The 20,196-nt window shown below is 39.6% G+C and overlaps 1 protein-coding gene across 1 annotated transcript in view; it reads right to left on the bottom strand.

The window, feature by feature from the left end:
- DOK6 (docking protein 6) overlaps nt 1–20,196 on the bottom strand; it is a 233,861-nt gene that overhangs the window by 100,827 nt on the left and 112,838 nt on the right. Inside the window, exon 4 of the mRNA XM_079783340.1 lies at nt 1,404–1,523. Coding sequence (XP_079639466.1) covers nt 1,404–1,523 — 120 coding nt within the window. The remainder of the gene's footprint in view (nt 1–1,403; nt 1,524–20,196) is intronic.

The raw sequence follows: 20,196 nt of genomic DNA, 5'->3' as shown, positions 1-20,196 counted from the left end.
AGTGGAAGGGAAACTGTGATATAAAGGCAGCTAGAAAAGGAGCCCCAGGAACGCCTTCGTGACCTTCTGAAAATTATCAACACAGGCAGTGTTTTGAGTCCATATGTGTTCATGATCAATCAGTGAGGAAAACATGTTTTCCAATTTAGCAACCAACAGAAAATAATGCTTTTTAATGAACTACAAGACAGTGATGGTTGTTAGAACATTATCAGTCATAACAAGATGACAGCCATTGAGTGTTATCATGGTGCACGTCTACCTGTTCTGTCTAATTTATAAGCCATGCATAATTCTAAGAAGTCTTTTTAATAATTAGTGTCAAGCTTTGCCAACATTAGTCAACCTTTTCAAACACTGGCCATCAAAAATTAGCAGCACTGAAACGTTTCTATTTTCATACCGCTAGATCATCTGGTGGTGATGGTAATGATTTTTTAAAGATGGAGAAAAAGGAGCTCGTTACATCACTCTGATTTCAGTATTTAGAGGTGCTAGGCAAGAACCTGCAGCATCAATTTTCAAAAGATGTCAGCAAGGCCCATTAAATTACAGAAGAGTATAGAAAGTAAACTTAGAAGTAAACTGTGTGTCACATAAATCTCAATTTTCTTATACCCTGAGATTTCACCCACTGTACTTTCCTACTTATAGTTGCTATGGGATGAATTGTATCTCCCGAACCCCAACCTAAATTCATATATTGAAGCTCTAATCCTCCAAAGTTATAGAATTTAAAGATGGAATCTTTGGGGATAAATTTAGATGAGGTACTGAGGGTGGGGCCCTCATAATGGGATTAGTGCCCTTATATGAAGAAACTCAAGAGAGTGCCCCCTCTCTCTCTCAGGATCACAGCGAGAAGGCTGTTGTCAGCAAGCCAGAAAAAGGGTCCCTACCAGACACCGACCCTGCTGGAATGTTAACTTTAGACTTCCAGCCTCCAGAACTGTGAGAAATTAATTCCTGTTGTTCAAGCCACTCAGTCTATGGCATTTTGTTATGTTATTCTAAGCTAAGACATTGTATTAGCCAAATTCCCTGAAATCAATAGATAAATAACACAATAAGCCAAATTTGTTTATATAGACTCTAAAGTACAGTAACTCTCAAATAAGAAAATTTAAGAATGTTGTCCAGTCAAAACCTTATATACAGTGATTTAACTTGTTATTTATTTATTTAGGTAAATGGCAATGTTACAAAGAAAGATGTCAGGAGACCCGGGTTATATATTAACATTACCTCTAGTTGCTATGCAATCTCGAGAGTCTCTTAAACAGCTCAGGTCGATCAGTTTACTTTCCTTGAAAAAATGATTGGTCTGAAACATTTCTGGGCTCCTTTTAATTTTCTATGACGGCCAGTGTACTTGACAATGATGGAAGGCGACTCCCACTTACCATTCTGTTCTCGTTGCACTCCTGCTGCCAGAAGGTCAGGTTCCCCAAGGCTGATGTCATTCAGCCTGGTCCCCAGACACTCCATACAGAGATGCTTGCACCACTCCTCGGCCTCCAGCTCTGAAAATGACCACACACCGTCAGAGTCAAGCAATGCTGCACAGGAATGATGGGGGAGCACTGCTTCCTGGACCATTTCCACAGGAAATTAGGAAATGTTAAAAATCTACCCTAAGAAAACAAAAACGCCATACTCAATGAGTGGGGGAAAAAATCCCCACCATTATTTCCCATTGCTTGACATTATATTTTAAGGTGATTTAAAATTATTTCAAAGCACTTTAACTCATTTATAAGTAATAACACATAAAGTATTTGTTTACTATCCTGTATATTTTAGATTGATTTGAGTTTTGAAAGGAAATTCCTTAGAAAAATTAATTAAATATAAAGTGAAAATAAATACACAAATAGTTGACATTGTCAGACTAGGTTAAGCAAGTGAAAGTTTTGCTCAGTGTGACAGATTTGTGGGATTTGAAAGTCTGATGGCCAAGTCAATCTGAGTTGCAATGGATCAGCACAAGTATGTGACAGTTTTGGTGTTTGTTTTTAACATCAGAAGTGGGATCTCCTCACTTTAAAAATTTTGGGATAGATTACTAAACGTATTAATCCTCTGTAGCAAATGCCAATTATCTGAGATGCTGATTAGATAACTACTCTTTTTCCTCCTATTACTTCTCAATTTGTTTATTTTCTCAGCTTTTTTCTTTGCTTGAAATATTACAATGTCTGACAGAGTCTTGTCGTATCTAATACTTTCACAAACTTACATTTGATTCTAATATAAGCCTTGTGTAGGTGAGGTGGCTAAAGGGTTAAATTTGTACCTGGGTTCCATAGCATATCATTTATCATTGGTCAGCACCAAGACCAAATTGGAACCCAGGTCTTCCAGCTATTTTTAATATGCAGAGATCTGAAAAAGAAGATGAGGTCCAAAATTTTGGGCCAAACTCCCAAAAACTCCTCCATAGAAATTGGTTGAGAACTCTCCTTTGACACCTGCCTGCAGAGAGACATTTCTGACTTTTCCATGTAGCACAAATCTATACCAGAACAGTTTAATATCAATTTCCTTCACATCTTTTCTTGCTCTCTGTGGATGACATTCCAACCTTTGTCTTGGCATTTTAAACTCCCCATGAAAAGTTATCTGTGACAAGTCTTCTTGACTCCATGGATTTAAATACCAACTGCTCTGCTCCAGGTCAACACCATCTAGCCTGGGGAATGTTTTCTTCCTGTGCTAGTCACACTGCCTTAGCATCAAAAATAAGTTTGATCAGGATGTGAGGGCGATCTGGCTGTGACATCTGTCACCCCATTGATTGCCAGGGTTGATTCGGCTGATCTGGCTGGCTAAGCGGGTGTCCCCCTCCTCCCTCACTGATCCATGTGCGTCCCTCCCGAAGCTGCGAGCTTGGTCAAAGAGGACGATCTTCCCCCCAGAGGAGAGGACCGGTCTTCGGTCAGGGGTATACAAGTAGCTGCGCTCCCCTGCTAGAACCTCCAAACAAGCTCTCAAAAATAAGTTTGATCAGTGAGATGTCAAGGCAAATTTGTCATTCACTTAAAAAAAATTAAAAATAAACTTAAAAAATTTTGCATTGAATTTTAGAGAGGAATGGAGAGAGAGAGAGAGAGAGAGAGAGCGAGAAACATCAATGTGTGTGTGTGTGAGAGAGAGAGGAGATCCTTGTAATTCAGATGTTGTCAAAGGTTCATTTCATTTTTAGGCATTTATCGTGAATTCACTGTAAGCCAGGAAAAGTGCTAGGAGGAGGTTGTATGAAAATCACATTTTTTTCCCTTTTCTCAATGATCTTCAAGTCTAGGTGGGTAGCAGGTGAGTTTGGTATATAGTAATCTGGAGGGCCAGGAAGGAAATGGGGAGTGATGCCAAGGGTCAGTAGCAAGGAAGGAATCTGTTCATGGACCTGCAGGATAAGCAGGGAGAAAGTGTGGATGTGTGTCTGTGTGTGGTGGGTATCAGTGTATGTGAGTACAAGGGTATTTGTGAGCATGTGACAGTGTATATGAGTGTGCACGTTAGTGTGGGAGGTATTTGTGAGAGAGAGAGTATGTGTATGTGTGTGTGTGTGTGTGTGTGTGTGTGTGTGTGTGTGTGTGTGAGAGAGAGAGAGAGAGAGAGAGAGAGAGTATTGGAGGAATCAGGCTGAACTGAGGAGGGTGGCCAGGGGCTGAGTTGGGAAGGCATGTCCAGGGCAGTGAGAGTGACCACCTGTGAACGGCTAGGGAAGGTCCTGAGTTCACATAGTAAAATCAGTCAGCACTCTACCCATTCTCTGCATGATTTTATCCTCTTTAGTTCAATTAGATCAGCCCAAACCTTCATCTCAAAACTATTAACCTTTGTAATCTGCATACTTGATCTAACAAGTTGAATTTGTTTGGGTATTATAAAAGTTTGTATAAATCTGTTTTTGATAGTCACCTTTCAAATAATGACAGCTTTACCTTATGTTTGTTCTTTCTTAGGCAAACTCTATGCATTAAAGTCCTTTAATATTTTATTGTGTGTTATTTATTTTACCTCAACATTATTTAGCCATTGATTTTCTCTGAATTATCTTCTATCTTTCAGCTTTCCATGTTAGTTTTCTTACAGAAATGATATTAAATACAAATGGGATAAGATGAACCCATTGCATTTTAACTATTTGTTTTTCCATAGATTAAGTGCCTTTTGATTTTTGTTTCATCTTTCAAACTTCCATTTTGATCTACACATAGTATATGAATAATTAAACTTCTTTATGGAGGAATAAAGGCCTAAAACATTCTACAACTTTTGCTATGATTTTCTCTCCTTGATGGACGTGCTTTTTCCATTAAGCTTTTTGTTTTCTGAAGAACTTACAGCTATGTTCAAATTATTAATTCAGGTAAGTGACTTTTTCTCTAGGACAGAAACCCATGTAATGTTTTCATTATGTGGAGGATTAGCTAAATGAATAAATTTAATAACTTCCAAAAGAAAAATGGAAAGATAGTTGGAAATAACAAGACAAATGGAGAAGAGAGACAAAAACTAAATGAGTGAATTATGAGCCAAATGGGTTTATTTATTGTAGGGAAAATGATGATCAGAAATGGGGCAAAATAGAAATAGACTCAAAAGTGAATGGCTCCTTCCTGATTTTCCTTCCATCTCTTCTTCACAGAATTCTGGGGAGACTATGGCTGTATCCCTTTGAATCAGAAGATCCCTTTACACATCAGACCCTTAATAGACGCCTATCTCTCTCTATAAAAGCCTAATATGCAAATTGTCCCTGTGGGAGTTGGACCAAGAGACCAATCGCTCGCTATGACATGCACTGACCACCAGGGGCCAGCACGGAACAAAGGAAGGCCCCAGTCAGCAGCTGGCAGCCGAGGAAGGAAGGTCCTGGCTGGCAGCCGGAAGGCCCGATTGGCCCTGATCGCCAGCCAGGCCTAGGGATCATACCCATGCATTAATTTCGTGCACCGGGCCTCTAGTTAAGAATAAATAATTACATTCAAGATGTGTTACTTTCACTAAATGTAGACCATGCTAATAACATGAAAGTTAAATGACCCAAACTGGGCTACATTTGAAAACAGTGAACAATTTTCATCACATGTACAGAAAACAGACTCTCAGAATCATATAGCAGAATTAAAAATAGCACCAAGTCACTTCTGTGCTAATTCACTATAAGATGCAGGTGAGACTCATTTTGTGCACAGATAAGAAATTATTATATTTACTCCTCACTGGATTTAGCATTTATTAGTAATCTTGGGAAAATGTAGGTAAAATTCATCTTGTTTTGTCTTCAGCAAAACCAGCAATTCTAAAGTACATCAAATTTTTCTATTATTGAGGGATAAATATTGTTTCTATATTTGTTAAACTCTTCTTAAATGCATGCTTTCCTAGAAAGTGAAAAAAGTGTACAATTCCTTAATGAATACAGGGATCTCGCTATTGGCATTCAAAATTTGCAGAGTTATGAAAATATACACACTAGATGATGCTTTTCATTCTTGAAAGTTGGCATCTACTTGTTTATTCACTAGCCTAAGTTTATATTTTATGACTTCTTTTTCTCTCACTTCTTCTTTTGGGAGACAAGAAACCAGGTAAAACCTAAATTCTTGCTTCAGCAAAGATGGAAAGACTGTGTATCTGTTTAGCAGGAAACAGAAAAAGTGCCTATTCCAATGAAGTCAAATTGGTAAGATTGATCAGTTTTGAGAGGGGGGAGCTTTTAGTGTTTTTCCCAAGTAGAAAACATGGTTATTTCCTCTCCCTGAAATGCCCTCTTTTGCTCCCTCCCACTTCCCCTCACACTTAATAATCCTTTAAAACTGGTTTCAAGTATGACCTGCTCAATTTAACTCCTTCAGTCCCATGTTTAGGTTTGACACCTTCCTCCGTGTTTCCACAGCACTCTGGACATACTCATGGCCCCTGTGTATCACTGCCCTTCCCAACCAATACACTTACTAGTAAGACACTGGAGTGTGGGAAACCTACTCCATTTAGTCACTCTAGACACTAGCTCTGCACCTAGATATGGAAACTAATAATGTGGAATGAGCAAGTGGACAGGAAGTTAAAGATGAATTCTAGGTCCAAGTGCAGATAATTTAGTCACTTGCTGGATGTTTTGAGGTCTCTATTTATCCCCATTTAAGTGGGGACTGTAACTTTTGCTCTTCACAGCTGGCTCATCTAGATAAAAGAGAGCTGTCTGCTACCTCACTACATTACACCAGGTTTCTTTGGTTCTCGTTTCTCTATTATATTTTTCTGTATCAAACAACTTTAGCTTGGATTATGCTGTGATACATAACAGCCCTGCAATCTCAGAGGATTTCTATGACAAAAATGTTTATTTCTTGCTCCTGACCTTGTTGGATGCAGGTCAGCTTCAGCTATGCGCCAGGTTTCCTTCTGTGGGAGGCTGGAGGGGCAGCCTTTAACCCAGTCTCAAGGTAAAGAGGGTCAAAACATAGAGAAAACCGGGCAGGGCCATTAACCTCAGATGTGGGACATGTCGATGCCTCCACATTCCACCGACAAAAGCACGTCTGTGGAAAAGAAGGTTCAATATTTGCCCAGAGCAAGGCAGGCGGTCATTGGGAACAGTTAACAGGCTACCACAAGGGATTCATCTATCCCCATCCCCTTTACTTTCCATCACTCTGGGTCCTTACTCTCATGTGCATGTATCTCATAAGAAGTACTTTCTGCTTTGGGTTTCCTTCTTCCTAAAGAATATATTTTTAGCACTTCTTTCTGTGATAGCATGGATTAATAAATTTCCTTATTTTTTTTTTATTTCTGAAAATGTCTTTCTACCTTCACCCTTAAATGACAATTTATTTTAATTGCTATTTTCCTCTAGAAATTTGAAAATATTTTTATAGTGTCTTCTATTTATTGTTGCCAATATTAAGTCATCTGTTCACCTGTCATTTCTTTCTAAAAGTTTCTGTTTTCTTTGGGGCTGCTTTATGTGTAATTTTGCATATCCACATATGTGTCTACATGTTGGCTTGAAGTAACCCTTGAAGACAATGTATTTTCTTCATTTCTGGGATATTTTTCATATCTTGATATTTTAATCTCTTCATATTTTGTGCTGCATTCTTGATAGTTTCAGACTTATCTTCTAATTAACTAGTAATATCCTTAAAAAGTCTAATTTTATTCAATCATTTGCATTTCAATGGCTTTTAAAAATATTTAGAGGTTCTAGTAGTGTATTTTGCATATAATTTTTAATATTATTATGTCCTTCCAAAATATGTCTAGTTCTTCCTTATATTTATTTATTTCAAATATAATTATTTTATATTCTTTTAAAACTTTTTCTATATTTTGCCCTTCCGGGGTGCTAATTTTCCTTTTTAAAAAGCAGATGACTTTTTCTCATTGTGATTTATTCACGTGGTTTGTACAGTTTTTAAAAACACATAATTTTTATTGATTTTATAGAAAGAGGAAGGGAGATGGTGAGAGAAACATCGATGTGAGAGAGAAACTTTGATTGGCTGCCTCCTGCACACTCCTTCCTGGGGATCAAGCGCACAACCCTGTCATATGCCCTGACCAGGAGTCCAACCAGTGACCTTTTGATTCATGGTACCACACTCAACCATCTGAGCCATCCAAGCCAGACTGAACAGTTTTATTGTAAGGTTGTCATGAGAAAGATTTTCTCTCCTCTAGAAACCGCAAAAGCCTGTGAACCTCAAAACTTCTCAACAAAACCATTTATAGTTTGCCACCTTCAAAGTCCTATAGAAGTGAACAATTCTGGAAGAATTTTTAAATTTAATATCAGGTTGGATTCGTTCCTTATTCAAGTAGTTTATATCAGTAAATTGCATTCATGTGTGTGGTGAGCCTTCAATTGGATAACTGTTCTCCACCTACCTCTGAGACTGATGTCGGCCCTGCTCATTGCTTTCTCAGGGCATCAAGTCGAGTTGTGCTATTACTTTCTCCAGGAAAGGGAGGGCACTTGCAGAGCCAGATTTTAATCTCTTCATATGTGAATGCAAAGAATTCAAGTCCACAGCCTCCACTTCATGTTGACACAATGTTATATTTCCTACCCTAGTTATATTTCCTATATTTACAATTGTGTGTGTGTGTGTGTACTCTGGATATTTTTAGTGACTCATTTTTCAGTTTACTAATATCCTTTTTGGCTGTTATTATTAAAAACATGTGTTAAGTGTTTTTATTTACTAAATTTATTAGATTCATGAAATTCTAATTTCCTTTGAAATGTTATCCAGGATTTCCATTTGATTCCTTTTAATTGGTTCCAGTTCTCTGCTGAAGTTTTCCACCTTGTGAATTCATATTTTGAGCATATTAATCTAAGTTATTTTAACTCTTGTATTGGTATATTGTGTAACTACAATATTGAATAAGCTATAGTCCTTCTTTTATTGATTATTTTCTCTCTTGGCTCCTTTTCTGGGTATGATTATTGATATTTGATTGAATGCTGGAAAGTATATATGAAACATTATAAAGATAACTTGAGGATCTACATGATGTTAGCTTTGTCTAGAGAGGGTTTAGTTCAGTTTTTTGCAAGTAGCTAGAGACTTATCAACTTTATTCAGCCTGGGACTCAGATGATTCAAATCTGGGTTTCTGTCTTTGACAGTACTGGTTCATATTTAATTTTTCTTTATCTCTGGGGTATAGCAATTCAGGATCCCACCAGAACCTGGGATGTTTACAAGGTTTCTATGACACTGAATTCCAAATTTGACTCCCAGTATCATGGGGCTATTGAGCGCTTTCTTAGCCACCACTTTCAGCTTGGCTTCTCAGCACCTAGTGGTTACTTAGCCAACAGTAAGTAGCTCATGAAACAAAGTAGAATCATATGTCAAGTTCACTTCTCTGTGCTTCCTTCTCTCCAGGATCTTGTTTCAAGTCCTGGTTGCTTTGGCAACTATCTAAACTTAATGTTTTTTTTCTGCCTAATCCTACAAGACTACCTGAAACTTTCTCAGCTATCTGTTCATGGCCTCTTCTTTCTACCTGGGTCTCAGCCATTGGGACTTATGCTACTTATAACTTAGCAACCCAGTGCCAGCCTTCGTATAGGGGACTCTCCAAAGAAATGTTCATGAGCGATCTATTGTAGAATTAGTGGCCAAGTTTCATTTTTTAAGAAGTCTAATTATTGGAATTACATTGCATAAACAGATGAATATAGGAAGATTTGACATCTTTTATATTCTATAAAGATTTATGTATTTATGTGGGTCTTGCACATTTCTCAGATTGTCTATTCCTAAGAATTTTATGGGAATTTTTGTCACTGGAAATAAAGTCATTTGTTTTCATTACCTTATCTAGATATGTATTGCTTTTTGTAAGTCATTAATTTCTGCATATGGATCTTCTATCAAGCCACTTTACTGAACTCATTAATTCAAATTCATTTTCAATTGATTTTTTTTAGCATTTTCTAATTAGATAATCATAGAGTTTGTCATGACTCAACTATTTTAAAAAAAGCAGTTATGCGGAAAAATTCCCTCACAGCAATATAAATGAATTGTCAAGCTCTGAGAATATATGTTGTGGCTGATAACTTAAGTTTCTTCATCCTAACAGAAGTGGGCAAACTCCTGGCAGGAGAGGGCATGTCTCAAATTAACAGACCCTTTTCTCGTTACCACAGGTTTGCGAAAATTCAGTCTATACAATGAAAGGCATCATTTTTCAGACATCTGACAAGGAGACTTGGTTAATGTAGTCATGAATTATTTCTCTTAGAAATTTTTCATTGTAGAAAAAAGCTTTGAGAAAAGAAAGTCTTGTTGTAACTATTTTTTAAATGAATATGGATTTACTATCTTTCTTTTATAATCAGATGAACCTTTTACATGTTATGAGTGATAGCTGTTGAAAAATATATTAGCGTCCCTCTCATGCCTGGGGTTTGCAGGTGTCCTTCCTTGGAGGGGGCATCATCACAACTCCTCAAATGGGAAACTGTGTGGATAGTAGGAGAAGTCAGGGAGATTTGCACTCCAGGAAATGATTAGGACTCAAGAACATGCCATTTGGATATTATACTCCAATAATATCATATCCACTGGGATTATGTGCTTGATAGTACAAATCATGTTTCTCTTTTTTTGTGTGTGTGCGTGGTTAAGCTCATGTTCTCTTTCTTAACTTATAGATTTCTCTTTATAATGTACATCTGAAATTGGCCAGGGATTTGACCTTCTGCATAGGAATCAATAAATAAAAAGGAATTTACTGCCGCTCCTAATTGCATGGCCAGTTATTTGACTGTGCATGGCAATAGGGGGCTGCTCTGATTATTTTCTATAGACTCCATGGAGGCACACGCAGGCCATGTTTTGGTTCTCAGCCAAAGACAGGGTGAGCCACTCCGGACTGTGAATCTCAGGCATTGAAGTTCCACCAACCACTTAGTAGGGGACATTCAGTGCAGATAATTTCATGCCCTCACATCTTCTAATTCTAGTCTTTATTCTAGAGATATTAATAAGAATCTTATTGTGATTTTTGAAGTTCCCTGGAAAAAAGTCATTTATATAAACTCTCGATAATGGATGCTGAAGACATCCTTTCCATCCTTCAATGGAAGAGAGAAGGGAAATGGACCTTATATTTTTGTCTTGTTTTGTTTTGTCAGAAACAATGTATTTGCTTACACTTAACTAACAAAAATTCAGCACAATAGCATCTGAATGTGTTTCTTTTTACTAGTAACAGTCATCTTAATTCTGATAGTAAATAACTGTGGGGAGCTAAGATGTTAAGGAAGCATGAGTGTGACTACAGTTACCCTTTCTAAGTGTGTGGAGTAAAGGTTAAAGGTAAATTTTGAAAGCACATTATAATAACAAAAAAGAGAAAAAAGAGATGCCAAGCTTCCTGGTGATTCTATACTTAAGCAAGTATTTGAGAAATCTGTGGACAGTTGGCATAAGATATTATTGCTACTGTTCAAATATAAAATAAATGCAATTAAAATTTCCCATTACATATTTGCAATCACTCTGGACAATGATTAAGTGGAAATTGGTTGTGGAATAGCATTAGCATGACTTTCTATTTATTGTCAGTAAGGCTGAGTTCAGATTTTTAGGAAAATAAGCAGAAAAAAACATTTATATTGTAAAGGACATGAGAGCATACAATTATACTAATTTGCTACTGAGATGCTAGCATTGTTTGAAAACAGGTGCATCCACTGTTTAAGAGAGAATAATGAAAAGCATTCTAAAAGAGATGCCTGATGGCTAAATGGTTATGTTTCTTTATACTTTTTTGGAATAAAAAATATTTTGGTGTCTGTTAGCCAAAACATCAACTAAAGATACTCTGCCATTTTCTTTAATAAAGTTTAAGTGTCATGATTCTACAAAACCAGTAACCCTTCTATGATCCAACTGCCCTTCCTTCCCTCATTCCCTGCAGTCCCTGCCTCTCTCTGTTCCTACGATTTGATTGGAGTGCTTCCGTCGCTCAGCAAACAGGTGGTTAAGCTTCTGCTGGGGGTAGGGCAGGTTTTCAGTTGCTGCCAGCCACGCACAGATGAACTGCTCTCAGAAATGTGCGGATTTGGGACCAGCTTCGGCATGGCTAGGCCACTAGTCCAATGGCCTTGAGTTGAAGGTAGGGAACAACCCATACTTTTCCTACTCCAAAGTGCTCTTCTCCTAAAATTGTGCCTCTCCTGAGACAAGAATGAGATTAAAAAAAAACAAAAAGGCTTCAAAGGATAACACAAACTGATAAGGAAGCTTAAGGACAGTGAGATTATCTTTGAGATAGAGTTTGAGATCCCACTTTGAAAAAACAGAGAATAGACAAGAAAAAGAGTGGAATACCAGACTGAGGCCACGTTTGGGGCATGTTTGGGTACAGTAGTTTCTCAGTCAGTTGGCACTAAGGGAATAGCACAGTGTCTAGCTGGCATGTGGAGGGCATGAAGGCCCGCCGAGTATTCAGGTTTTATTAGGCAAGATGGAGGCATCAGAGCCCTTTGGTTACTAGAACTCCACCGTAGGTTGATCTGGCATTGGTGTAGGCAACAGATTGCGCAGACAGGCTGGAATCAGGGAGACCAGTTAAAATGGTCACTAAGAAAAAGACCTTTGGCTCCAGGTGCATATGGTGACCTGGGAAACAGGCCACAGTCTCTCATCATCAATTTTAAGGGCCATCATCATCAACAGGGCCATGATCCAGTTGAAAATGTCAGAAGATGGCAAGGGACTCTGGGGAAGATAATTCTACTCTGGTTTAGCTTAAGAACAGGAAAGAAATAGAAATATAACGGGTAGAGATACTCAATTAACTATTCCTTAGTCAATTAGTAATGCTAATTTGTCCCTTGTGTCCTATTGACATTCAACATTTTTCTTTCTGTCTCTCCTCCCCCACACCTCCTTCTCGTTCTTCCTTCTTTCTTGCATTAATTCAGTCACTTCTATACATTAGATGCTGTGCTTTTGTTATTCCCTAATTGCTAGGGAATAAAACAATAAATAAGGCATCTCACTAGACTCCCACAGCATCTAAGGAGAGGGCAGTAAAGAAAGGTGTTGCAAGGACAAATGAGCACAAGGACGCACAGATCAGGTTGTCAGAAAGCTATGAAAGAACAGCTGGGAAGGACTCTATAGAGAAGGTAGGGGGAGGAGCCAGCTCTGTTGAGTTCACAGAAATTCCTTTCTTCCTAACTGGCCAAGTTCTTCTCTCTCCCCAATCTCCATCAAGTGTGGGCTCTTGACCTTGGTTTCTCAAGCTGCAGGAAGGGTCCTCACTGCTGCAAAGCGTTGGCTCTAAGACAATCATAAATTCGGAAGACATTTAGCGATATTTTGGCAAACTTTGTTTCTTGATTTCCCAGGACAGTGGCAAAATGGCTATTAAGAGTCTTGGATTTCCTTTTAGTCACATTGTATTGTAGAAATGGGCAATGTGATTAAAGCTTTTTCTTGGTTCATGTTTTTTTTTTTTTTTTTTTTCCCCCTAGCTTCTGTTTTCCTTCTTTTACTCCTACCATCCACATGGTAGGAGGAAGGGCACAAAATTTGAAATTTAAAGTCTTGAGAGTTGATGTCCCAATTCCATTTACCAGCTGTGTGACTTGAGCCTCAGTCTCTTCAGCTACAAAATGAGGAGGAAAGATCTCCCTCCCAAGATTATAAATATGAAATGATAGTAATGTACCTTATAAATTGTGCATTCTCTAATGTTGATTATTTTTAGTTGCTTTATAAAACCCTACTTCTAACTAGTCATTATCCTTTTTTATATAGTACTAGAAGCCCGGTGCATGAAATTCGTGCACGGCAGGGTGGTTGTCCCTCAGTCCAGCCTGTACCCTCTCCAATCTGGGACCCCTCAAGGGATGTCCGACTGCCCGTTTAGGCCCGAGCCCAGGGATTGGGCCTAAACGGGCAGTTGGACATCCCTCTCACAATCCAGGACTGCTGGCTCCCAACTGCTTGCCTGCCTGCCTTCCTGATTGCCCCTAACCGCTTCTGCCTGCCAGCCTGATCACCCCCTAACCACTCTGCTGCCAGCCTGTTTGCCCCCAACTTCCCTCCTCTGCCGGCCTGGTTACCCCTAACTGCCCTCTCCTGCAGGGTTGATCACCTCCAACTGCCCTCCCTTGCAGGCCTGGTCCTTCTCAACTGCCCTCCCTTGCAGGCCGGGTGCCTCCCAACTGCCCTTTCCTGCTGGCCATCTTGTGGTGGCCATCTTGTGTCCACATTGGGGCAGGATCTTTGACCACATGGGGGCAGCTATATTGTGTGTTGCAGTGATGATCAATCTGCGTAGTACTCTTTTATTAGATAGGATAGAGGCCTGGTGCACGGGTGGGGGCCAGCTGGTTTGCCCTGAAGGGTGTCCCTGATCAGGGTGGGGTTCCCTTGGGGCATGGGGCGGCCTGAGCGAGGGGCCTGTGGTGGTTTGCAGGCGGGCCACACCCCCTGGCAATGCAAGCGGAGGCCCTGGTATCTGGAATTTATTTTCCTTCTACAATTGAAACTTTGTAACCTGGAGCAGAGCCAAGCCTGGGGCTCCCTCTGAGGCCCGCAGCCATTTGTGTTGGGGTTATAATTGAAACTTTGTTGCCTTAAGCGGGTGGGCCCGGCCAGGGTGTGCGGAAAGCTTTGCTTCCCCTTTTGCCGCCGGCAACCCTGGCCTGCTCTCTCAAGCTCCATTCTGCCATTTGTTTGAATTTGTTTACCTTCTATAATTGAAACTTTGTAGCTTGAGTGGAGGCTTAGGCCTGCAACGGCTGGCAGAAAGCTTGGCTTCCTCTGTTACCTAGGAAACCTTGCTCTCTGTGTCTGTAGCCATCTTGGTTTGGGTTAATTTGCATACTCGCTCTGATGGGATGGTGGGCGTGGCTTGTGGGCATGGCTTGTGGGTGTGTAGGAGGTATGGTCAATTTGCATATTTGTCTATTATTAGATAGGATGATCTCTATAATACATACTAGTATATGTGTATGCATATTTTACATTTCCTTAAGCAAGCCTCAGGTCCTTTAGAGGATGGTACAGGTTCCTTCTTTGAACTATTCAGTTCAAAGAACCACACAAGAACCAGTAATAAATCACATAAGAGTTCATACATAAACCAAGAACATAAACTAAACCACAATTTGATGATCTGAATCAAATCAATGTGCTAAACGAAACTGAACCTAAACATTAAGGTTCCTCTGACTCACCTTTGACCTGATAGAAGTTGGAAAAGTTATTATTAATTAGTTAAAAGTAGAAATAAACATTTGTGGCTTTCTAATATTATAATATGAAGAATAACTGTACCCTCGATCAATGTTTGCCAAACTTGTCCCTTGGGCGAAAAAAATCACTTGATATATTTGAGTAGAATACCGATTCCTGGGTCTCCTCCTGAACCAGAATTATAAAAGAGACATTGGTATCTGTAGTACACCTCAAAAGTTAGGTAATTCCTATAACTAGGCAAGGGTATTATAGAATGTTTCTTAGCAGGAGTTGGCAAATCAAACCTCCAGGTTCAAATCCAGCTTGCCATCTGCTTTTGTAAATAAAACTTTATTGGAACACTGCCATACTCATTTATTTATGCATTGTCAATGACTACTTTCACACTGCAAGAACAAAGGCGAGTAGTTTCAACAGACATTGCATGATCTGCAAAGCCTAAACTATTTACTACCTGGCTTTTTATTAAAAAAAAATTGCCAACCCTTACTCTAGAGGAACATCAAAGGCAATAGGAAGATTACTGATCAAGGGATTACAAGCTCTGAGTGATGGTCTGCTAAACAGCATGGGTCTTGGGTAAGACAATCAACCTTTCTGAAACCAAAGCATGTCCTCCCTAATGACTGAGCACCGGCGAAATGTCGATCTCCCAGATCGTGGAAATAAGATTTCTTTTCCTAAAAACTTAAAAGTCTGCCAACTAAAATATCAAGATCCCTTTGATATTTTGCAGAAAGTATTATTAACCTACCAAAGTAAATATGTAACTCACATTAATCAAAGGCTTTGGAATGGAAGGTGAAGGAAAAATCATCATTTAGCAAGTGATAATGATTTAGAACACTTTTTACAAAACTTGTATATGGGGCTCTGGTTGGTTGGTTGGGCATTGTCCCCTGCATCAAAAGGTTGCTGGTTCAATTCCTGGTCAGGGCACATGCCCAGGTTGCAGTTGTGATCCCTGGTGGAGGGTGTGGAGGCAGCTGATCAATGTTTCAGTCTCACATTGATGTGTCTATCTCTCTCTCTCCCTTTCCCTCACCCTTTCTCTTGCCCTCTCCCTCTCTGCCTTCTTCTCTCTCTAAAAAATCAATAAAAAGCCCAAAATGTGTATATGGGGAGATATTAGGTAGAATGGTTTTTCATGGGAAAACATTTGTGAACCACTAGATTAGATATTCTCTTGGGTCCCTTTGAGTTCTAAAATTCCGTGAACACAAATGGATATTTCAAAGTTATTATGAATCACTTCTCCCCTTCTCTCTCTTTTCTCCCTGAAGGATGAGAAGGCAGTGAAGCATTTGGGGGAGTAGAAGTGGTTAGAGATAAAATGGGGTTATATAGTCCCTAAGTTTGGTAATTGCTGAATTGAATAAAGGATAAAAATGTCTTTTTATTGTTTTTTTTTTTTACTCTCTTTTTAAAACCTTTAATATGTAAATGTAACTGATGAATATTCAAAAGGGGAGACATACTACATTGTATTTCCCAAACTCATGTAAGCATAAAAATTCATTTTCCTGAACATCTCCTGTGACCTCTTTTCTATAGAAGATACTATTTAAATAATGTCGATCAGTGGGCTATTAGGTAGATTTATGACAGAATAAAAGTGAGTGGCAAGAGTAATTTGGTGATCAGAGAAATCAGGAGCCTACCTAGAGGGGGCTGTGTTTGGGTGTTCTCTCCTGAAAGCTCCAGGTAAGGACTTCAGGTGCCAGACAGGGATTCAGAAGTGAGGAGGGGCACTCTGCCACTTAGGACTAGATGTACACAAAATGTAATTTAGAAGCAATAGCTTCTCTGGCAGCCCTGATCACTGGTTTAGGAAAATACTGACAGGTGATGCAAAGAGTGATGAAGAACTTTAAGTTGTGGCAGTCAGTAATAGGGACAGCAAAGGGATGCAAATCTTCAAAGGTGGAAGGGAAGTATCTTCGCCTGTGTTACCCCAGAAAGCAGAGCCTGAGGCAAACAGCCTTGGCCACATGGAGGGCTTTTCTTTACCTTGTCCTTCAGGAACACTACGCATGAATTGTCAGGCAGCAGGCATCCCCCTTTGGCCAGCACAGATGTTTCTTGTTAACTAACTTGTGATATACACCTGAATTGCGTCCTTCTCTTAGTTCACCACTGAAAATCTTCCATGAGGACACAGGTAGGGATGAAAGAAGATGCCAGGATAAGAAAGACACATGATGTGGGGTCTGTGACATCTGTTCTTGATCTTGTGTCATCTTGTACCTGTTAGGACTTGATCCTGAGTATTTGTAAAGTTCATTGCTACTGTGTCCACCTGACTTTAAGATCCAGCAGGTTTACAGATATCCAGTTCATAAAAGGTGCCTCCTGTCACATGGGCACTCGGTGCCCTGGGGTCCAATGCTTATTCCCTACTAAGGCCAGGATCATGCTGGGGGCAATTTTAAGATGGAGAGAAATTCTCCATAAAGGGCACGAACTTGTTCCAGACCACTAGGTCTCTGCCTTGCAGAAATCCTACCTGGACTTGCCAGCGACCCCAGTAAGCATTGTTACCACAACACCAGCAGTACTGTCAGATCTACTGGTCACACAGGTAGGGACAGGATTGCCTGCGAGATGGCCTGGGCATGCTGAAGAGTCGTTTCTTATTCTGACTTCACTGAAAACTGGCGAGCTATCTAGTAAGCCAAGAAATGGGTTGAAAAAAATATTCTGAAACATTATGTATGTTGCTTTCCAAATCTAAAGCAGCCCCCAAACACAGAATATCTGTTTTAGTGGTTGGTGGTGATTAGTGTGACATGTGTCCTCTGTTGGGCGGGTGGTCCAGACATAGCACCACCATGATGCCTCTACTTCCACTTTCACCTGGTCCCAGTTAATACCAAGTGGAAGTCTTAGTAACAGTTTTGCTACTATATACAAAGAATAATTGCTATGAGTTTATAACCAGAAATCTGGTTCCCATTGCTGTCCCACAGGGGAGTAGTCCAACTGCTAAACCCGTTCTGAGGGCATGCTGTCTCAAGCCAGTCCTGGTTCCTGGGCAGCATGAATAGTTGGCGAAGGCTGGGTGCACGTGGCTTTACTTTTTCAGAAAGTACAATTACTAGAGGAGCAGTAAGGGATAAAAGAAAACAGGAAATACCTATATAGGGGGCACTATGGAGGTGGCCACCTCAATGTGCAAATACATTCTCCATATAGCAGAGCTGTCTTCTGAAATGCTGTAACACCTGTGTCTCAAGCCAACCCACCATGGAGAAAAAGAACACCAGGTTTAATCCCCGACTCCCACCTCCTATTGGGGAAAGATTTACACCATGGTCTTGGCGCACCCCTACTCGTTCTAGTTGCCCCTGTCTGAGTGCCAATCAAGATCCCATAGTACTTGAAGCCTTGGTGTCAACGGGAAACCCATGGAGCAGAATGAGAGCCACACAGTGTGTGTACTGTAAGTCTGCACCTGGGTAATGTCAGCTGGAGCCACCTATAGCCATAGAAACATGAGCCCGGAAAAAGGTCAGAGGATCCATGGATTCTCTGAAGTTCGTACATGGACCATATATAAAGAAGAATCTCTGGTGTACAGCAATAAACTTACTAACTATTGTTGAATGAAGGACAGACATGGCCAAAATCCATGCCAACCATGATGCTCTCAGAGCATCCGAATTGGGGACTTGGTGGTGGCCATGGAGATTAGTATCTAAACAGAACAATTTCTACAGTTATGTCCTATATATATATAACCAGAAATCTGGTTCCCAAATATATATATATATATATATATATATATATATATATATATATATATATATTTGGGAACCAGGAAGGGAGAGGGAGAGAGGGATAGAAACATCAATGATGAGAGAGAATCATTAATCGGCTGCCTCCTGCACACCCCACACTGGGGATCGAGCCTGCAACCTGGGCATGTGCCCTGACCGGGAATCAAACCGTGACCTCCTGGTTCATGGGTCAACACTCAACCACTGAACCACGCCAGCCTGGCTATTGTTGCTTTTTTAAAAATTAACTGGATTCTAATGCTTATTCTGTTTTGCACCAAATGGTGCTTCTTTTTATCTTTATTGTGTGGGAATTTGTAGAATGTATGTGGCTATATATTTATCAACAAATGTTTTTAAATAAAATACTGAAATTTACACATGTCTAAATATTTAGAAACGTTTCTAGGGAGATCTTACTTTTGAATACCTGGCTTACCAGGTAAGAGGATGACACCTACTGGTAAGACAATTTTAATTGTCAGAGGCTACCAGGTGGCTTTCATATTTAAAATTTATACCTATGAGAGGATGTGGCTCCAGGTTTCATCCTTTATACAGTATTCTGATACAAACAATTTTAACAAAGCCAATAGACTCTCCTAACCCTAGAATTAGAAGATTATTGAGGTAATATTTTAAAGAAAAAAAAAATTGAATGCAGGGCTTTTAGAAATTTTAATCACTTTTATAGGTCGCAAATGGGAAGTTCAGAACACAAGGATAGAGATACATATGTTAATAGATTAGAGAATACTCAAAAATTTTCCAACCCCCACATACCAAGTATTAACTACTTTATTGCTTATACTCAGTTTCCCATTGTCAAAGGGTCTACATCTATTAACTGGGACAATATGTTATCCTAAGACAAATAAACCAAATCTGTTCTTTAGTGATAGATAATATGTGCACAGTTAGATGGTTGTAAGGCAGAACCATTCTTTTTTTCTTGGGGATGCAGTCTAGAATCAAACATCTAGTATAGTGAAGTGCATCTGAATAATGTGTAATGCATTCTAGCTACACTGAGTTTTTCACCCAGTGATGGCTAGGGAGCCTGCTGGTGGGGTGGGGTGATGGGCAGGGTGGTCAGAATGGTTAGTCTGTGTGCAAGACAACGCAGTGTTTGCATGACCCAAGTGGCCAAACTGAGACCACTAAGTGACAGAGATTATGAAAGCTGGTGTTCCAAGCTAGGTGCAGTAAATTACTGTGTTACTCGGGGAAGGTCTCCTGGGCTCAGCCAGTCATACATTATGCGTCAATGCCTCAAATTCTACTTACAAATTATCATCAGGAATTTGTTGGCTGGCGATTCTCTAGGGAATCCAGAAGTCTCAGAAGACACTGGATTTATAGATGAACAATTTTATCTTTTCCAAACCTCTGGTGATCAAACTTCCTCATCCAAAGAATCAATTAGCAAACACGTTTTCTCAGATAGTCTTTGTTTTGTGTATATTTCCTTAGTTGGTGCTTGATTCAGGAGGGACACTTGAAATGTGCTTAAATGCAAAGATGTGAGCTGTTGTTTCCAAAGTAGACTTAGCTAGAGATACTTTATTAGAACAGGAAGAGCTTCTTGGCAAAGAAATACTGCCTAATTCAACAATGACTATAATATCCTGATTGTCATCATGAAACAATTTGTG

This window comes from Cnephaeus nilssonii (assembly GCF_951640355.1).
Source record: "Cnephaeus nilssonii genome assembly, chromosome: 11".
NCBI lineage: Eukaryota > Metazoa > Chordata > Mammalia > Chiroptera > Vespertilionidae > Cnephaeus > Cnephaeus nilssonii.
Note: the sequence above shows the minus strand (reverse complement) of the source record. Positions and strands in the feature narration are given on the sequence as shown.